Source organism: Oreochromis aureus, linkage group 9, assembly GCF_013358895.1.
Source record: "Oreochromis aureus strain Israel breed Guangdong linkage group 9, ZZ_aureus, whole genome shotgun sequence".
In the NCBI taxonomy this organism is placed as follows: Eukaryota; Metazoa; Chordata; class Actinopteri; order Cichliformes; family Cichlidae; genus Oreochromis; species Oreochromis aureus.
Genome location: NC_052950.1, coordinates 21009505 through 21025289, shown reverse-complemented (window position 1 = coordinate 21025289; position 15785 = coordinate 21009505). Strand labels below are relative to the sequence as shown.

Sequence of the window (15785 nt, the reverse complement as noted above, 5' to 3'; positions counted from 1 at the left end):
GGGTTTTAATTTGTGCATATCTGAAGTCAGGTTTTGTTTATTCCTTTATAATTTCTGCCAGTTCTATTTCCGTTCCTCTCTAATCTGCTTACTTATTATTTTAGAAAATGAGGCAAACCCTCCAGTATTGTGAAAGCGGAGGTTTAATTTCATTTAAATAGCAGTCAGTATCTTTAGGGATTTACAGTTTAAGATTTTCTGCAAAATGAATACTTAATGTTATCTAGTGTCTAATCCTGTAAGTTGTTTCTAACTTGCCCTGATGTTTTTTTTTTTATCGGTTTTTGTTTCCTTAAAGATCATTTTAAGTCTTTTAATGTGAAATTCCACATCAGCACTGGCTGGTTTTCTTGACCCTGTCATGTCTCCGTTCCATTTCCTTCAACTCTGACTGCGCCCGTCTCGCCTTTTGCAGGAAATGTTTGACATCATTCTTGATGAGAACCAGCTGGAGGACGCATGTGAGCATATGGCCGATTACCTGGAGGCCTACTGGAAAAGCACTCACCCCACCAGCTGCAGCCCCCCTGACCCAGTGCTAGCAAAGCTACCCACAGCCAGCCTGCCCTCCAGCACGGCCCCGGTCTCTGGCGTGCAGGTACAAGTGCTGAGCATACTCTGGGCCAATGGAGGCCATGAAAAAGGAGGGGATCCAGAAGTGTGGGAGGCAGGATTAGAAAGGAAGAGATGAAAGAAATCAGAGCTTTGAAGAATTACAAAATGTTGTAGTTTGCATCTACGATATCTGCTAAAAGTCTTTACTTTTCTTACATTATGTTATTCTTTAACATATGCCCTACAGGTAATGTGTAAATTAAGAATAATCTACTTTATCTGGAATAGGTACACGGGTATGAAATACTAAGGAAGAAGCTGAATTTAAAATGCTCTACAAGAACCTTCTGATGCATAAAGAGGAACTAGATCAGAGAAAACATCAAATATAAAAGGACGAACAGGAGCTGACAGCAAGAAAAGAGTTAGCAGAGACAAAACACGCTTCAAGAGATAGGAACAAAATTCATATTAACAGGTCAAAACAAAGCTGTTATCATGTTCGTGTGATTAATCATGGCTGATGCTGATGATACAGGAGACCCCTGAAGTTTAACTACCAAAAAACGTGTAAAACTCAATAGAATAAAAGCAGTTTAGAGACAGTTTGGACGTAGACGGAGAGCTGGACTTCAGTATTTAACATGAAATCATTTATTTCACTTTTAATTGTAGTTCCCTTTCAGCTCAGCTCTAAACCATTGTTTTTGTTTAATATATTTTATAACAACCCTCACCCTTATGGGCAATTTCAGTCATCTGTAAGTGCTGCATAATGCCCTTATCTCTGCCCTTTCTCCATCCACTGCCATCACAATGTAAGACTGAGAGCGAAGAAAACGCTGATATTGATGAGGAGCAGGAGTGAGCTTGTATTTGCTAGTGTGGTAAGTGCGGCGAGGTCGAGTGATGAAAGCTGAAGCCGAGGAGCACGCCTTGTTTTTTTGAGTTCTTACTCCCGGGTCAGAGTCGCCCATGAATGGATTTGATGAGAAAGCGTGTGTGTTCAAGTGTGACATCTTCTTTGTAGTTCTGTGTGAATTTAGGTGAAACAACTGGGGTGATGTGATTTTTAGTTTGCGTGTGCTTGGTGTGATGCTTTCTGGCTTTGTATGTGCCATCATACTGACTGATGTGTGTCGCTAATCTCAGGGAAACAGTACAGAGCAGAAGGGAGATAAAGTGGAGAGGAAAGGCTCCAAAGAGGATTACCAGCACCACCATCACCGTCACCACCATCATCACCACCACCAGAGCCTGGACCAGGGCGACGCTGACGAAGAGGGGGAGGGGGAGGGGGAGGGGGAGGGCAATGAGGAGGAGAGGCCTCTTAGGACAGAGTCATCCAGGAGATCCCAGCACGTCCACCACCGGTCATCTTCTACCAGGACTGAGCACCACAACCACCATCACCACCACCATCACAGCAGTAAAGCCAGGGGCCTCTCCCGGCAAGAGACTTTGGACTCTGAGACCCCCGAGAGCAGGGAGAGCCGAGAAAGCCGAGAGAGCAAGGACTCGGCTTGTACTGAGCCGCACACTCAGCGTCTCCAGCAGGAAGAGGAGGACGATGAGGATCAAGGGGAGGGGCATCCCCAGCTGCAACAGCGTTACGAGCCACTGCCCCACCGGGACCACAACCACCATCACCACCACCACCATCACCGCAGCGGGGCGGAGGAGGCCGGTCACAGCACGGGACAGCAGCGCTCCAAAGAGCGCGAACAGGACCACAACGAGCGGAACAAGCAGCGCTCTCACCACCACCACCGGCCGGCACGCGACCACCACCATCACTACTACGACCGGGACAGGGAGAGGGACAGAGAAGGGGAGGTAGCTCCAAAAAAGAGGGGTGAGGCAGGGGAATGGGCCAGAGACTCGTACATCCACCAGTGACAGACCAGAACCCCTCCCACGGCCCTCCTGGACTCTGTTCTGTCCTCCCATCGTGCTGCTATACCCTAAAAAACCACAGCATCCTATTTATGTACACTTCTTTGTAAATGCTGTTGCATCTTTTTCAATGGCAGGATTTTGATTACATAGATACAAATATAAATATATGAATATATGTATGTGTGTATCTATGCATAGACGTTGTTTATGTGTGGATATGCATGAATATTCTCAAATATGCATATTTTAAACCTGTGTTTGATAAAGCATGACACAAAAGCAGAATTTTTTCTGTACTGAGCTGTGCTTTCTGTGATTAGCATTATAATTTTTATTGTTTCTAATATTATTATTATTATTGTTATTAAGTTTTATTGCTTGCTACCACTTGAATCATTTGTTCCTTCAGACTACTGCGAGGGTTGACCAGCCATCATACTTTGATGTTGTAGTTGCAGAATAGTTTGACACTTTGGGAAATAACACTTGTTATTTGCTTGTCCAGACTTACATAGTTGCCAGTTTATTAGGTACACCTAATGAGCATGGCATTAAATAATCTGGGTGGAGGTGATAGTGTTCAGTTTTTGTTGAACCTTTTTATTCACTGAATGTGTTCATTCGATTTTCAGAGAGTATAGTTGAAGTCTATTGATTTTATTTGATGTACCTATTGTTTTGGTCACAGTACTGATGAGATACCATCAAAGGGTTCCATAACACTTCCTTTAATTACATTGAAAACTGTTGAAACTACTCATTTTCTAAGTAGTCTGCTTGTACACCTCTGGACCGCTTTCAGAGCTGCTCCTGTTTTTAGGTCACTTGAGATCTTGCATGTTTCTGCTGATTTAACCACAAACCTCAAAAGAGCTTCTGTTTTAAACAGATTAGCTCTAAGGTTTATCATGATTGTAACTCATCATGATAATTAGCTTTCAGGCTACAACCAAGCAACCAAACAGCAGTTTTCAGTGGAAGAGTCCAAACCCAGTGGCAGTGCTTTAGGTCAGGACCATGCTCGTTTTTCTCTTTGTATTTTCAAGATTCACATAGTTGTCAGTTTATCCACCAGGACCAGACTGTTTTACGAATCTTCTGAGGCATGCATTTGTGGGGAGAGAACCTGAATGGTGGCCTGTACCATCTATATCTGTATATCTATAAATGTCCTACTACAAATAGTCAGAAATAGACTTAAAATAGCAGCAGTTCTTGAAGTGATCAAGGGGTCCACAAGGACTGGACAAAACGGCAGACACAAATCCCTTTCGGGGTTGTGTCAAGAAGAAAATCCAGTATAAAAACTCTACCAAACCTACCCAATTTGAATAAGGGATCAGCCAAGCGTAGCGTCTCTAAGAAGCAGAACAGCTTTCAGTCCTTTAGTAAGCATAAATCACAGATTTGAGAATAATCATAAAGTTGAATCAATGACTGTTTTAATTCAAAAATAACTGAATACTATACTCTTCATAAATGCAGCACTGTTATATCAGACTGCATTGATTTTTAGCAGGTGAAAAGCTTGATACCACTCTGATATCTGTAGGAGTGTAGAGCCAACAGCAGGTTAGCTTAGCACAAATAAACAGGAGGAAAGAGCTCATGTGAACAGTTTCTCTGAAGGTAAAAACCACCCACCAGCACCTCTAAAAGCTCAACAATTACCATTTTGTGTTGGTGAAATCTGTACAAACCCTACAAATAACAGGTTGTGGCATTACTGGGGGAGGGGGATTCATATATGAGAGTGGTATCGCTCTAACTCTGACAGCGTATTTCCCAAAGTGTCAAACTACTCGTTTTAATTGTATGTTCATCACTTACTGCTTAGTTTCTTTTTTTGATTCCACGGGTTTTAGATGTTACGTTTTAACATATTCATGCCTTCTTGCAGGCGCACCTTAGTCTTGCCTTACAAGACAGACAAAGAGTTCTCCAGTAACTTCCTCTCAACACATGCAGTACTGTTCTTTGTATGGGTCCAGAAACATTTTATAACATTGGAACAGGCTTTTTCACATTGGTTTCAAGTGAAAGGGATTTGATATAACATTCCCACCAAATCGTAGGTCCTGATGATTCATCTTGGATTAATTCTGACCCCTTTTCTAATGAATTCCATTTAAGTCCTACTTTGATTTCTTAGTACAAACAATGCTAATTTTAGGATATGTTGTTCAGTGTGGGTATTTCTGAAATTCCAAAGAAACAAAAATAATTCCAAGTGTTTACCAGATAAATATTGCCTTTAAGTTTTTGCCATCTTTTCACTCTTCTGACTAAAATACAGGATCTAGTTAGTGGATTTGGGGATATTTTACCTGCTCTGTATGCCTGAGTCAACGACATCATCAAAACCTGAATAGACTTTAGTTGATCTTTGAGTCCGTGCACTCTGGCCCTCTGTTTACACACCATCTCCTCACCTTTTTTTTTTTAAATGTTTTTTTTTGCCTGATAATTGTAATTATAAAAACTCGTCCATTTCTATGCTACATTGGTAGCACTACAGATTTTATAACAGTGTACATGTGTACATATTGCATAAATATGAAGAATAAAGTTGGAAACAAACGACTGACGCAGTGGGAGACCGTTTTGATGTTTGTGTCAGCAGAAGACCCAGACAGAGGAGGGAAACGGTGCGTCTATAAATAGTCATCTGAAACTCCACTGAAAAATTGAGGTAGACTCACCGGCCTGCCTCCTGAGTCGTCATGACAACCCCGACATGAATGACAATGCTGAGGGGATGCATCTAAAATAGGAAGCTGCCTCCACACACACTCACAGCTGCCTTCATAACAGACAAACTCAGATATGCGGCATATTTGATCTTGAATTTTAATGTGAAACCGGGGAAAAACAAATCTTCAATGGTGCAGCGAGTCTGCACTCACATGCAGTTTAGATGCAGGGAGGTGTAGTGCAGCGCAGACAGATGTGTGCGTGGACTGATAAGAGTCTGATGTTATTCCCAGGAAAGGGGATTGAGCTGAGGTCATAGTGAAGGTCCTCAAAATGCTGCGTGTCAGAGGAACGGGCCAGATGTCTGTGCACTGCTGGCACGGATCTATAAATTGCACACAGGCTGCGGATTTATTGGACAGCCATTTTAAATTTGCACTGAATAAATTAGTTCCTATATTTGGCATCCATAAGCACGTATGAACATGTAGCAATATGTAACACACTATAATGTGTGTGAGCAGATATGAAGTGGAAGTGGAGAATCAATTATTTTACCAAGCCTTTGATTATGGGAACATCAGAAAGCTTTGAAAAATTGAAGATCATAACATCCCACAGAGAAATAAGATGCCATTAAATGTCGATTTTCATCGCACCAAGTATCTACACCCCAAATATTCTAATGAATATGAAAAAGTGCCAGACGTTTCTGTAATATTTTAAAGGAGATTACCAAACTTTTTCTGTCTAACAAACCATTTTAATGAGTAATTTAAGTGCAAAAGCCACCTAACTGAAGAGAAGAGCCAGTGTTGTACAACATACAACAGAGAAAAGAAGCAACTAAATTGTATATTTAGGCGAAACAATCGATGGCTGTCAAGAAGCCATTGATTAGGAAAGCAAACAGGGAGAACATTTAATTTGAGGTATGCCGAATAACACAAGAACTTAGCTTAAAATCAGTGGTAACAGGTCTGATGGAGCGATGCATCCAAATTATTACCAATGCAATAAAAACATACCTGGATAAAAGACACAGTGGAACACTATCAGTCATGGCCCAGCCCTCAACATCAATGAAGTAGTGTGGGATGATCTTAACAGAGAATGAAACACAAGCAGCAAAAAGCAAAGAAGAGCTTTGAAGGTCCTTTGAGAAGCCCAGAAAATTATTCCTGAAGACTACTTGAGGAAATTACAGGAAAGCTTGCCTAAGAAAACTCAGACTGTGTTGAAGAATGGTCCTACCAAACATTGACTGTCAAGCTCTTTAGCAGTTTTTGGTCCTGTATAGTAATGTTCTCTGCGCCGGTTTCCAATTTTTCTAGCAAAATTAAAGAAATGAGTGCGTGACGTTTATCTAGGATGTGTTGACTAAGTGTTCAAATATAAGAAACACCTGAAAGCCTTTAAAACAGATCAATTTTATTCTACAACTAAGACGATTTTTGTTTTGCTTGCATAAAAAGGAATAAATAACAAAAGAGAAAAAGGAAAAAAAAAATAGCTAAAATTCTTTTTAACCTCTGCTAAAAACAATTAGTTAAAAGGAATTTAGACAACAATTGACAAATGGTTTGAGATCATATGCAAAGGTCTTCTAGGAGTAAACCCTACCATCATGAAAAAACCTCTGGACTATTTTGGCATTTTGTTTTTAAGGAATTATTTAAATTAACTGTTATTCTATTGGTAAAAAAATAAGGTCTAAATATCCTGGAAGTCATAATTTTACTAACATCTTTTTTCCTCTCACATCTTTACTCTTAACCACTTCCAAAAACAGAAACAGCCTCCCTTTAAATGTGCTCTTATTCTGAAAAACTGAGCAACATTTCCCTCTGATGAATGCAGAGACTGAGCCAAACACAAGCGTCTCCTCTTTCCTGCAGGCTCCAGAAGTCCTAATTAAACGTCCCAGTCGTCTCCAGCGCTGCAAAGACACTAAATTGTTAATTCCTCTCATGGCCTCTTTCTACACCTACTTCCTGATCCATTCTCCAGCAAATCCGTCACCATGGCAGCTGTGTCGTCACTGTTGTTATAGCAACCGCAGCGCTGCTGCTGCTGCATTTGCCGTTACTCATCCGGACTCCGTCGCCACGTGCCCCCCCGCCACCACCACCCTCTTCCATCCCACCCCTCCCCTGGTGTTTATAAAGCTTATCCCTATATGGCCCACGGTTTTAGAGAGCAGCTGTTAAGAGGCAGATGCTGTAAACAGCGCAGGGAGCTCTTTGTCAACACTGGCCCGTCAAAGCACACAGAGTGTCGTAATATAAACACTATTGTTCCCGTTTTGCTGTCTCATATGAGCCCCGTGCGAGAGCGCGAGCCCTCGGGTTAGTTTTTCAGGAACTTAGCAATAAAGAAGCCGATAGTGTCGCTGTCGGCTCTGCAGGGGAGCGGGGCTGTAGCTTCCGTCTGCTCCCAGCTCAGCTCGGGACTGAACCTCTGGAGGAGGCGCAGCTGCTCAGGTGGAAGGCCGGCTCCAGACATGCCTTCAGCACCGATGTGGGGCTCCTGAAAAAAACAACAAAAAAAAGGTTTAAATCTGTGATTTTTACATTTGTAGTCATGTCCATGTGGTTCAAGTGCTTTACCTGTGGCTGAAGTGAGAGGCAGGGGAAGGTGTCAAGGGCCCAAGCTACCTGCTCCTCGTTCTCTGCTAGAGTCACTGTGCAGGTGCTGTACACCAAAACACCACCTTTCTTCAGCAGCCGCACCGCCTGCAGAGACACAGACAGGTACGTATTCACATACTGGCTTTATAGTCGGTGTAATTGGTGGTTTTATTAACATTTTATTGAGTTTTAGAAGCACTGGACCAAAACTATTTGGTTTCAGTTCATTTTTTGCTGCTCTTTTTTAGCGGTAACCTCCAGGGCTGAAAAGTAAGTGCCAAATAAATTACAGATCCTCCTGTGGCTACTTGAGGCTAGCGCCAAAACTGAGGAAATTCCCACAGACTGTCATGTTTAAAAGGCCCAAATTTAAAGTATTAAAGATCATCTTCACAGCCTAGAACAACACAAATGGTTTTGGCATCTTTGGATTGTTTTCCCCCTGTCAGGTGTCCTTATGCTGGTAGCTGGTCACCTCTGCCTTAAAAACACACATGCTGATGGTCAAAATGCAAATGAATGGCTTCAAAATGGCAATTATCAAAAAAAGTCGTGGGAGTAAATGAGTGATGCTTTTTAACTGAAACGGGGTTAACCAGGTGCATATTTCCCAAAGGAACCAGTAAAGCTCTGTTTTGAACTGCATTCTTTTGTAAAATTGGAAACATTTTAAAATGTGTCGCTTTTTAACATTTGCTTCCAAAAGTATTGCCTGTTATGATCACTGAAGGGAAAACACACAGGAGCTATTATCTCTAATTCTCATCATTTATGACATTCTGGCTGTGTGAACTCCTCTGGGGGGCAGTAATGAGCCAGTATGTTTTTATCATAAACCTGTGGACTGTGTTTGTGTCTGAAATCATTCACTAAAAGTGAGATATTTTACCACGTCATGAAAAATATTCACATCCATTTGGAAGTGGATGGCAGCAGGACTGGGTATAAGAAGAGCATCAACTGATTCTGAATCTGGAGGAATCTTTAGTTGAAGGAGCACCTTCAGGAAGGAGCACCTGCTTTTGGATTAAAAGCAGAAAAGATTTTGTGATGGAAATCAATGCACAAACTTAGGAACACTTCCAGAAATCCCTCTGTGAACGCAGTCCACCGAGGGACCCGCAAATGTAGGTTAAAGCTCTATCACGCAAAGTAGGAGCCATAAGTGACCGTGATCCACCAACGCCACTGTCTTCTCTGGGCGAGGCTCAGTTCAAAAGAATGCCTTTCTTGGTGTAGTGTAGTGTACACAAAATATGACAACGAAGATCCATGACTGTTGAGCAGCTAGAATCCTATATCAGACGAGAATGGGGCAACATTCTTTTCCCAAAATTCCAGCAGCTGCTCTCCTCACTCCCCAGATGTCTATAGGCTGCTGCTACAAGAAGAGGGGATGCCACACAGTGGTAAACACGGCCTCCTCCAACTTTATCGAGACACGCTGCTGCCATCAAATTCAAAGTGACCTCATATTTTTCTTCAAATGCTTCATTTTCATTTTCTAAATCTTTGATGTGGTTTCTATTTTCTAATTGTGAATAAAATATAAGTTTTATTTTACAAAGTGCAGTCTGCTTAGAGAACTTTGCCATATAAAAGATGGTGACAAGTCACAGATCAGTGAAATATCCCCAAGTGGACAAAACTGTGTGTTGACATGCGTTGTATGCAAACACGTGCACATATGTTTCTTTAGCCTGCAGGCTGGTTAGCCCCGAGGAAACACTGATGAAGCTCTACCGAAGGATGTCCTCTGTGCTGGTTTCCATGTAAGTGATTGTTGGGGTTTTCTCTGTGTTCTCTGTATCAGTGTTGGGTCTTTACCTCACAATATAAAGCACCTTGAGACAACTGTTATTGTGATTTGGCGCTACATAAATAAAACTGAATTCAATTGAATTTTTGTAATCTAAATCACAGAAAATGATCAGGTCTCAAAAGGTTATTCGCAGAAATTTGAAATGACAGTTTGCTTTGTCTTCGCACTTTTGAACAGACTTGTAAAACTGCACATAACCCTGAGAAGTGAGGTTCAAACCTCACAGTGACGTTAAACAAGTAAATCTGAGCTGTGATCATCCTGCAGTGGAATTTCTATCCAATGCCGCCACCTACAGGTTAAAGAACGCTAGTAGTGCTGTGATGTTAAGATGATAAAACGTGGTTTATGTGTGTGAAGTAAAACCTACAGCATGAAATAACTTGCGCTGCAGTGGCTGGTAGGAGCAGATCTCTTTGAGGCTCCAGGTGCTGCCCATGTTGGGTCTCTGTCCGAGGCCGCTGCAGGGCGCATCGAGCAGAACCCGGTCAAAACTCTCTGGAGGGAACGGAGGTCCTGGGAAACACAGACACTGAGTTGCTACCTATTTATTATGAACCCCGGATATTTACATGATAGATAAACTCTGGACTGTACCTTCAGTTTCCTGTGCTGGGTCACTGCTCACAGCCTGAGTGCTGTTAAAGCAGTGCGCCTTCACGCTTTGCAAATGTAACATTTGTGCATTTTGACGAATGCGGTCGATCTTATTCCGGATCCTGTCCAAGGCTACGACCTCTCCCTGTGTCGGAGAAAAAGAAAAATATTAGAAACAACTTAAAAAGGAAGGAAATTTCACACATTACAATCCTAGACTGCTTGTTTTTATCTCAGGAGACTTTTTAGTTAAATCAAGTAAATGCTAACAAGGAGACAATCTAATCACTAATGTTATTACACAAAGATGAACGTGTTGTTGTCTGCCCTCTCCTCCAGGTTGGACACAGATCAGGCCCCCCAGTGGGGTGGTGGTGGGCCCCTTTGGTGGGGCACAGATACACTGTAATATATCTATATGTGTTTTTCAATGAGAAATGAACAAATAAACATTTACTGACATTATCATGCTGACCTTAAATGTACCTAAATTCCACTTGGATCATTTTCTATGTTAACAGTTAATGTAAAGTGTTGTTTGAGAACTAAATCAGGGGTGTCAAATTCATTCTAGTTCATGGGCAACATACCATCCACATGGACCAGTCAAATAACTGCATTAAAAAAACAAAAATACCCCAAACATTTCTCCAATTGTTACATTTTTTAAGTTTATAGAAGTATATCCTGGTGATTTTCACATGGGCCATAACCATGTGGTGTTTTGGATTAACTGGAGTCTTTTAACAGTAACAATGAATGACAATAGTCCAGCCAAGAAGTAATGACTGCATGAATTAGTTTTCTAACATCACTCTGAGACAGGATGTTTCTAATTCCAGAGATATTGTGCAAATGCAAGAAAGCAGTCCTACATATTTGTTTGTTACGTGTGTCCTGGTCAAAAACAATCCAAGGTTCCTCAAAGTGTTACTGAATCCAAAGGTAATGCCATCCAGAGTAAGTATCTGGTTAGACACCATGTTGCTAAGTTTCAAATATAATAACCTCAGTTTGTCTGAATCTAGGAGAAAATTACAGGCAAGTCTTAAAGACATAAAAGTCCGGAGGTCTTTTAGTTTAACTGACTGATTTCTGTCATTTGGAGCCATAAAAACTCTAAATAAAAAAAGCTGCGTCTCTTTATTCTTGTCTTTATTTTCATTTGCTCACAAAATTACTGGCTTCCATTGTTTATCAACTTTTAAATAAACTATGAACAATAACTACTTTAGTGCCGTGTGTGACATATCTGTTATTTTCTTCTGCACGTGCGGGTTTCCACTGTGAGCAAAGCCTCAGACATGAATGCTGTTGAAAACACCGTGTAAATGTAACTCTGAATATTAATTATGATCGCATCTGGACACAAGAAGCCGTACCTGATCTCCCATGAGCGCAGCAATGTGGCAGGTCTTCCCTCCAGGCGCAGCGCACATATCCAGGATGCGCTCTCCAGGACGAGGCCCGAGCACGTGTCCCACAACCACAGACGGGAGGTTCTGCGCAACATGGATTCAGCTCAGTTTGGGCAGTGATGTGGACACAACATGTATACAATACAGTTCCTGGTTTATTCAGACTGAAACCTCACTGCTGCTCTTTTTAAAGTGGACCTAATACGCTAGTCCACATTTTCTGTCATTCTGTAGGAATGTTTTAGGCAGTTTTTTAAATTCTTGGATCAGTATGATGTCATAAAGAGCGGATATCCTATGAGACTCCTGATCCACCTGCTGCTCAAACCATCTGTTTGCAAGGTGCAGCTGTTCCAGAACGATACAGGACAGTTTATCTGAACCACAGAATAAACTGAGGGGCTACAACAAAGCCAGTTATAACAAAAAATACGGATTATTTTGGAAATCAGAATTATAGGTCCACTTTAATAAAGGTCCAATGCGGTTCTAGTTTATTACACCGACTTTAGCTCATTGCGGCTCTAATAAAAAATACCTGCAGGAACACTAGGCTAGGTAAAACACCATCAAAGGATGGACTTCTGTAAAGCGGCTCCACCATTCGGATACCGATACCTCTGAAAGAAAAAAAGACAACAACTAATCAACTTCACGTTTCTAAGATAAAGAGTAAATTTAAAGCTTCTGTCCACATTGTCCAAGGTGCTTTTATAGAAGAGCAAGGCATTTTAAACATAGCATTTCTAAACATACCAGTTTTCTTTAGAAACCATAAATTATTTCTATTTCCACAAAATAATTAAATAATTACCAAAATTACCATTTGTCCCCTGAAAACCTGGCCTGTTTATTGCTCCATAGCATAAACCATGGCTGTGCAATGATGTGCTTTAACTTTGTAATGCTCAAAGCTTTTTAAAAAAAAAAAAAAAAAATGCAGTTTTAGCTACCTTACAGAGTCATGCATGTATTTAAAAAAGACAGTGTTTACTTACCTGGCAGGCTCATCTGTGCAGAAGATAGTGGAGCGATCCATTTCGGCTACTCCATTACCCACAAATACCTTCTTCCCCTGGAAGCTGGTGGCTCCTCGGGTGCACCTGCCCTCCAGGTCAGAGAAGACGGACACCAAATCCCCCGCCTTCATGTCTAACAAGGAAAAATAAAAACAGCACACGGTTCGGTTTAAGGAAGATAATCAACACTTGGAACAAACGAAGATACTTTGGCAAAAAGTAAAACATGCTTCCTAATCACAGAGCAGGTGAAGAAAACAAACACACCACTGCTCTAAGTATTCACAGCCTCACTTCACTTTTACTGTTTTCAAGTCTTACATTTGGGGCTGCCGAGGATCCCCGGGGCGAAGACGTGAGCGCCTCTCAGCACGGCGCTGCCACACTGAGCGCCCACCACCACCTCTGAGCTGAGCTGCTTCACAGGTCTGAGAGTACAGGACAAAGAACGAACACATGGTTACAGAGGATGCAAGCACAAAAATGCCATTCTTCTCTTTGACTGACAGTTTGTTGGCAGCTATCTGAGGGTGTGTTTGTTGTTCCTTTGTTATCAGAAATATTTCCTGTGTTGTTGCTGTTCCACTTGGATGTTGGAGACAGAACCTCAGAGGCCCACATGGTGCTGAGTGTGACCTCTACAGAGCAGATTAAGAGTTATCTGAAGCATTCCTCGCATACCTCGGACCTTCAACAGGAAGGATCAGCACATCTGCAATTCGTGGGTGTGGCAGAATCTGCACAGAGACTTCCTCTGCTGACGAGCTGCACATCTGCTGCTAGAAAAATGACAACAAACTAAATAAGCGTGACTCCAACACACTGCAACCAAATACCAAAGCCCATTGTGTGGGTTTTCTTACACCCTCTTCATTCTGTTACCAGACAAAGACTCACCTTCCTCAGCTCTTCTGCCAGCCGCTGCCTGATCTCCTCAAGGGGGGCGAGATGGGTGCTGGCTCGTACGCAGGTGTATGAAGGTGGGTGAGACAGACATGAGAGCAGCTTGTGGAAACGATGCTCTGCCTCCTGATGACCCACCGCCGTTAAAACCTAATAAAATAGAAGGGTTAGGTAATAAAAAGCATACATTGTGCCTTTATGTTGATGAAGTAACACAAAAGAACTGTTTGTAGATGGTAAACAGACTGGTACTTATAAAGTGCTTTTCTACTCTGAGCACCTAAAGCACTCCTTACTACAATTCTCACTCACCTTTTTCTATATTTAAGCACCTTGTCTAACATTCGCACACTGCATAATGATCAAAACCAGTACAAAAGAAATGAAAAAAAAATATGTTAAAAAAATCTCTGGACGTACCTAATAACTATTTTTTTCATAATGTTTTTGCTGCTTTGAATGGTTGCAGTAATTAGATTTTCAGTCAGTTCCTCAGTGAAGTGTGAAGTGAATGTGACTTACTCTCAAAATGTGTTTCAAAATGACTTCTCATTACGGTCTCCGCATCTTTGTTATGTTTTTTTAATGTTTTAAATGTTTTAAATTTTAGAAAATAGGATTTCATAACAATAAAAACATCAATTCAATTCTGTTTTTTTAATATAAATGTGATATGTAAAAGTGCTTTAGGCTTTAAGGTAAAGAAACAACAGTAACATTAAAAACTGAGTGACCCATTTAAGCAAGCACTTTGAAAGGGTAGGAAGCAAAAACTCCCTTTTAATAGAACCAGGCTGAACCATCTGCTGTGACCCGCTGGGGGTGAGGAGAAAGAGAAGAGAAGACAAAATACAGACTAAGAGCAGAGACAAAAATCTAATGACAGGGTCACCTGATCCAGCCCTAACTACCTCTATACTTTAACTATATTAAAAGTACAGAGGGTGTCTATTCCCTGGACCCAAACTGGAAGATGGTTCCACAGGAGGGGGGCCTGATGGCTGAAGTTTCTGCCTCCCATTCTACTTTTAAAAACTCTAGAAACCCCATGTAAGCCGGCAGTCTGAGAATGAAGAGCTCCGTTAGGATAATAAGTTACTATGAGGTCTTTAAGAGATGACGGTGCCTGATTATTAAAGGCTTTGTATGTGAGGAAAAGGATTTTAAATTCATTTTCTGGATTTAACAGGGAGCCAATGAAGAGATGCCAACATAGGAGAAATATGATGCTTCTTTGTTGTGCCTGGAGGCTTTTCAGGGAGCTTTCGGATCAACCCAATAACAATGAATTACAATAGTCCAGCCTAGAAATAATGAATACATTAACTACTTTTTCAGAATCAGTATCCAGAATGTTTTCTGAGCTCTTTCAATGCCTGACTGCATACAACAGAAATGTAATATGAGTAATCCGTAAAAACAAATGAATGAGAAAACCCATCAGTGTTTAAGGGAGCAGGACTTCTGTTAAAGATTACTTAATATTTCTTGTTAGAAAGTCACATGTGACTGTTTTATGGTTCTCAAAGGGTTTTCGTGACTGTTATGCGGAGAGAGATTTGCAGAAAATATACTGTAACAGCTAAATGAAACCACACGCCGATAAATGACGACTTGTAGCATCCTAACTACTCCCTCAGTGAGTTATCTTTTCATTTGAAAGGGAAGACAGCGATTCCAAGAAGTGCATGTGAAGTCTTCTTACCTCATTGTTTAAGAATACACTCTTAAGATATTCAGTCACTTCAGGCTTCAGGGAAATTCGTGGGAAAATCGACATTCCCTCTGTTTAACAAGGCTTCAGACTGTGAAAAGGAAAGCAGGAAAGCAACACGTGTCAGATGGACATCTTAATTATCACCGCCACTGGATTAATGTGGAAACCTAAAGAGGCCAACAATTCAGCGATACCTGTTGTACAGACCAAAATGTTATTGCTAGACCAGCCAATTTCTCCAAGTGTATGAAAGATCGTATTACTTAAACGACTCTGTAACATTCAACACGTCCGCTTCTTAAAATTAATTTAATACATTGACTGTTAAATTCTCTTTCCGCTCCAGGTCTGATTTCATTGTAAATGTGCTTTTAATTGTATTTTGTTACTCACTTCTGAGCAGCGTGGAGTCCACCGGATTGTTTTGGCATGCTTCTTGCAAGTACTTCCGCATACATCATAGGCCACGTGACACAAATCGTCTTTCTTTTTAAAAAAATTTATTGATTTTTCTCTTTAATTAAACAGAAT

General features: G+C 41.2%; 2 protein-coding genes across 8 annotated transcripts in view; one reads left to right on the top strand and one right to left on the bottom strand.

Annotated features, from left to right (window-relative positions):
• cacnb2a (calcium channel, voltage-dependent, beta 2a) overlaps positions 1-5038 on the top strand; it is a 73359-nt gene extending 68321 nt beyond the window's left edge. For 5 of the 6 annotated variants that reach the window (XM_039617530.1, XM_039617528.1, XM_039617532.1 and 2 more), the window contains 2 exons: positions 416-598; positions 1708-5038. In XM_039617530.1, coding sequence (XP_039473464.1) covers positions 416-598; positions 1708-2454 — 930 coding nt within the window. In that variant the 3' untranslated portion in view covers positions 2455-5038. The remainder of the gene's footprint in view (positions 1-415; positions 599-1707) is intronic. The other variant, XM_039617529.1, reaches the window with a different exon arrangement.
• Positions 5039-6558: 1520 nt separating this feature from the next.
• Positions 6559-15715, bottom strand: nsun6 (NOP2/Sun RNA methyltransferase 6). Of its 2 annotated transcripts, none has more exons than XM_039617046.1 (12): positions 15648-15715; positions 15243-15342; positions 13532-13687; positions 13316-13413; positions 12956-13062; positions 12614-12767; positions 12154-12235; positions 11580-11699; positions 10198-10342; positions 9971-10116; positions 7758-7883; positions 6559-7677 (listed from the first exon to the last, which is right to left on the bottom strand). In XM_039617046.1, exons 2-12 carry the CDS (start codon positions 15315-15317, stop codon positions 7498-7500), a joined length of 1389 nt encoding a protein of 462 aa, XP_039472980.1. In that variant the 5' UTR covers positions 15318-15342; positions 15648-15715; the 3' UTR covers positions 6559-7497. The 2 variants fall into 2 exon arrangements, with proteins under 2 accessions (XP_039472980.1, XP_039472981.1); XM_039617047.1 differs by having other exon boundaries at positions 13316-13410.
• Positions 15716-15785: the final 70 nt, after the last annotated feature.

Bases quoted from the DNA above. Each gene is read 5' to 3' on its own strand.
- nsun6 (XM_039617046.1), bottom strand. From the start codon at position 15,317: ATGTCGATTTTCCCACGAATTTCCCTGAAGCCTGAAGTGACTGAATAT. The intron at 10,117-10,197 runs GTACAGTCCAGA...TGTGTTTCCCAG, and splicing joins CCCAGCACAGGAAACTGAAG to GACCTCCGTTCCCTCCAGAG. The intron at 7,884-9,970 runs GTAGGTTTTACT...GTGTCTCTGCAG, and splicing joins AGCGCAAGTTATTTCATGCT to GCGGTGCGGCTGCTGAAGAA.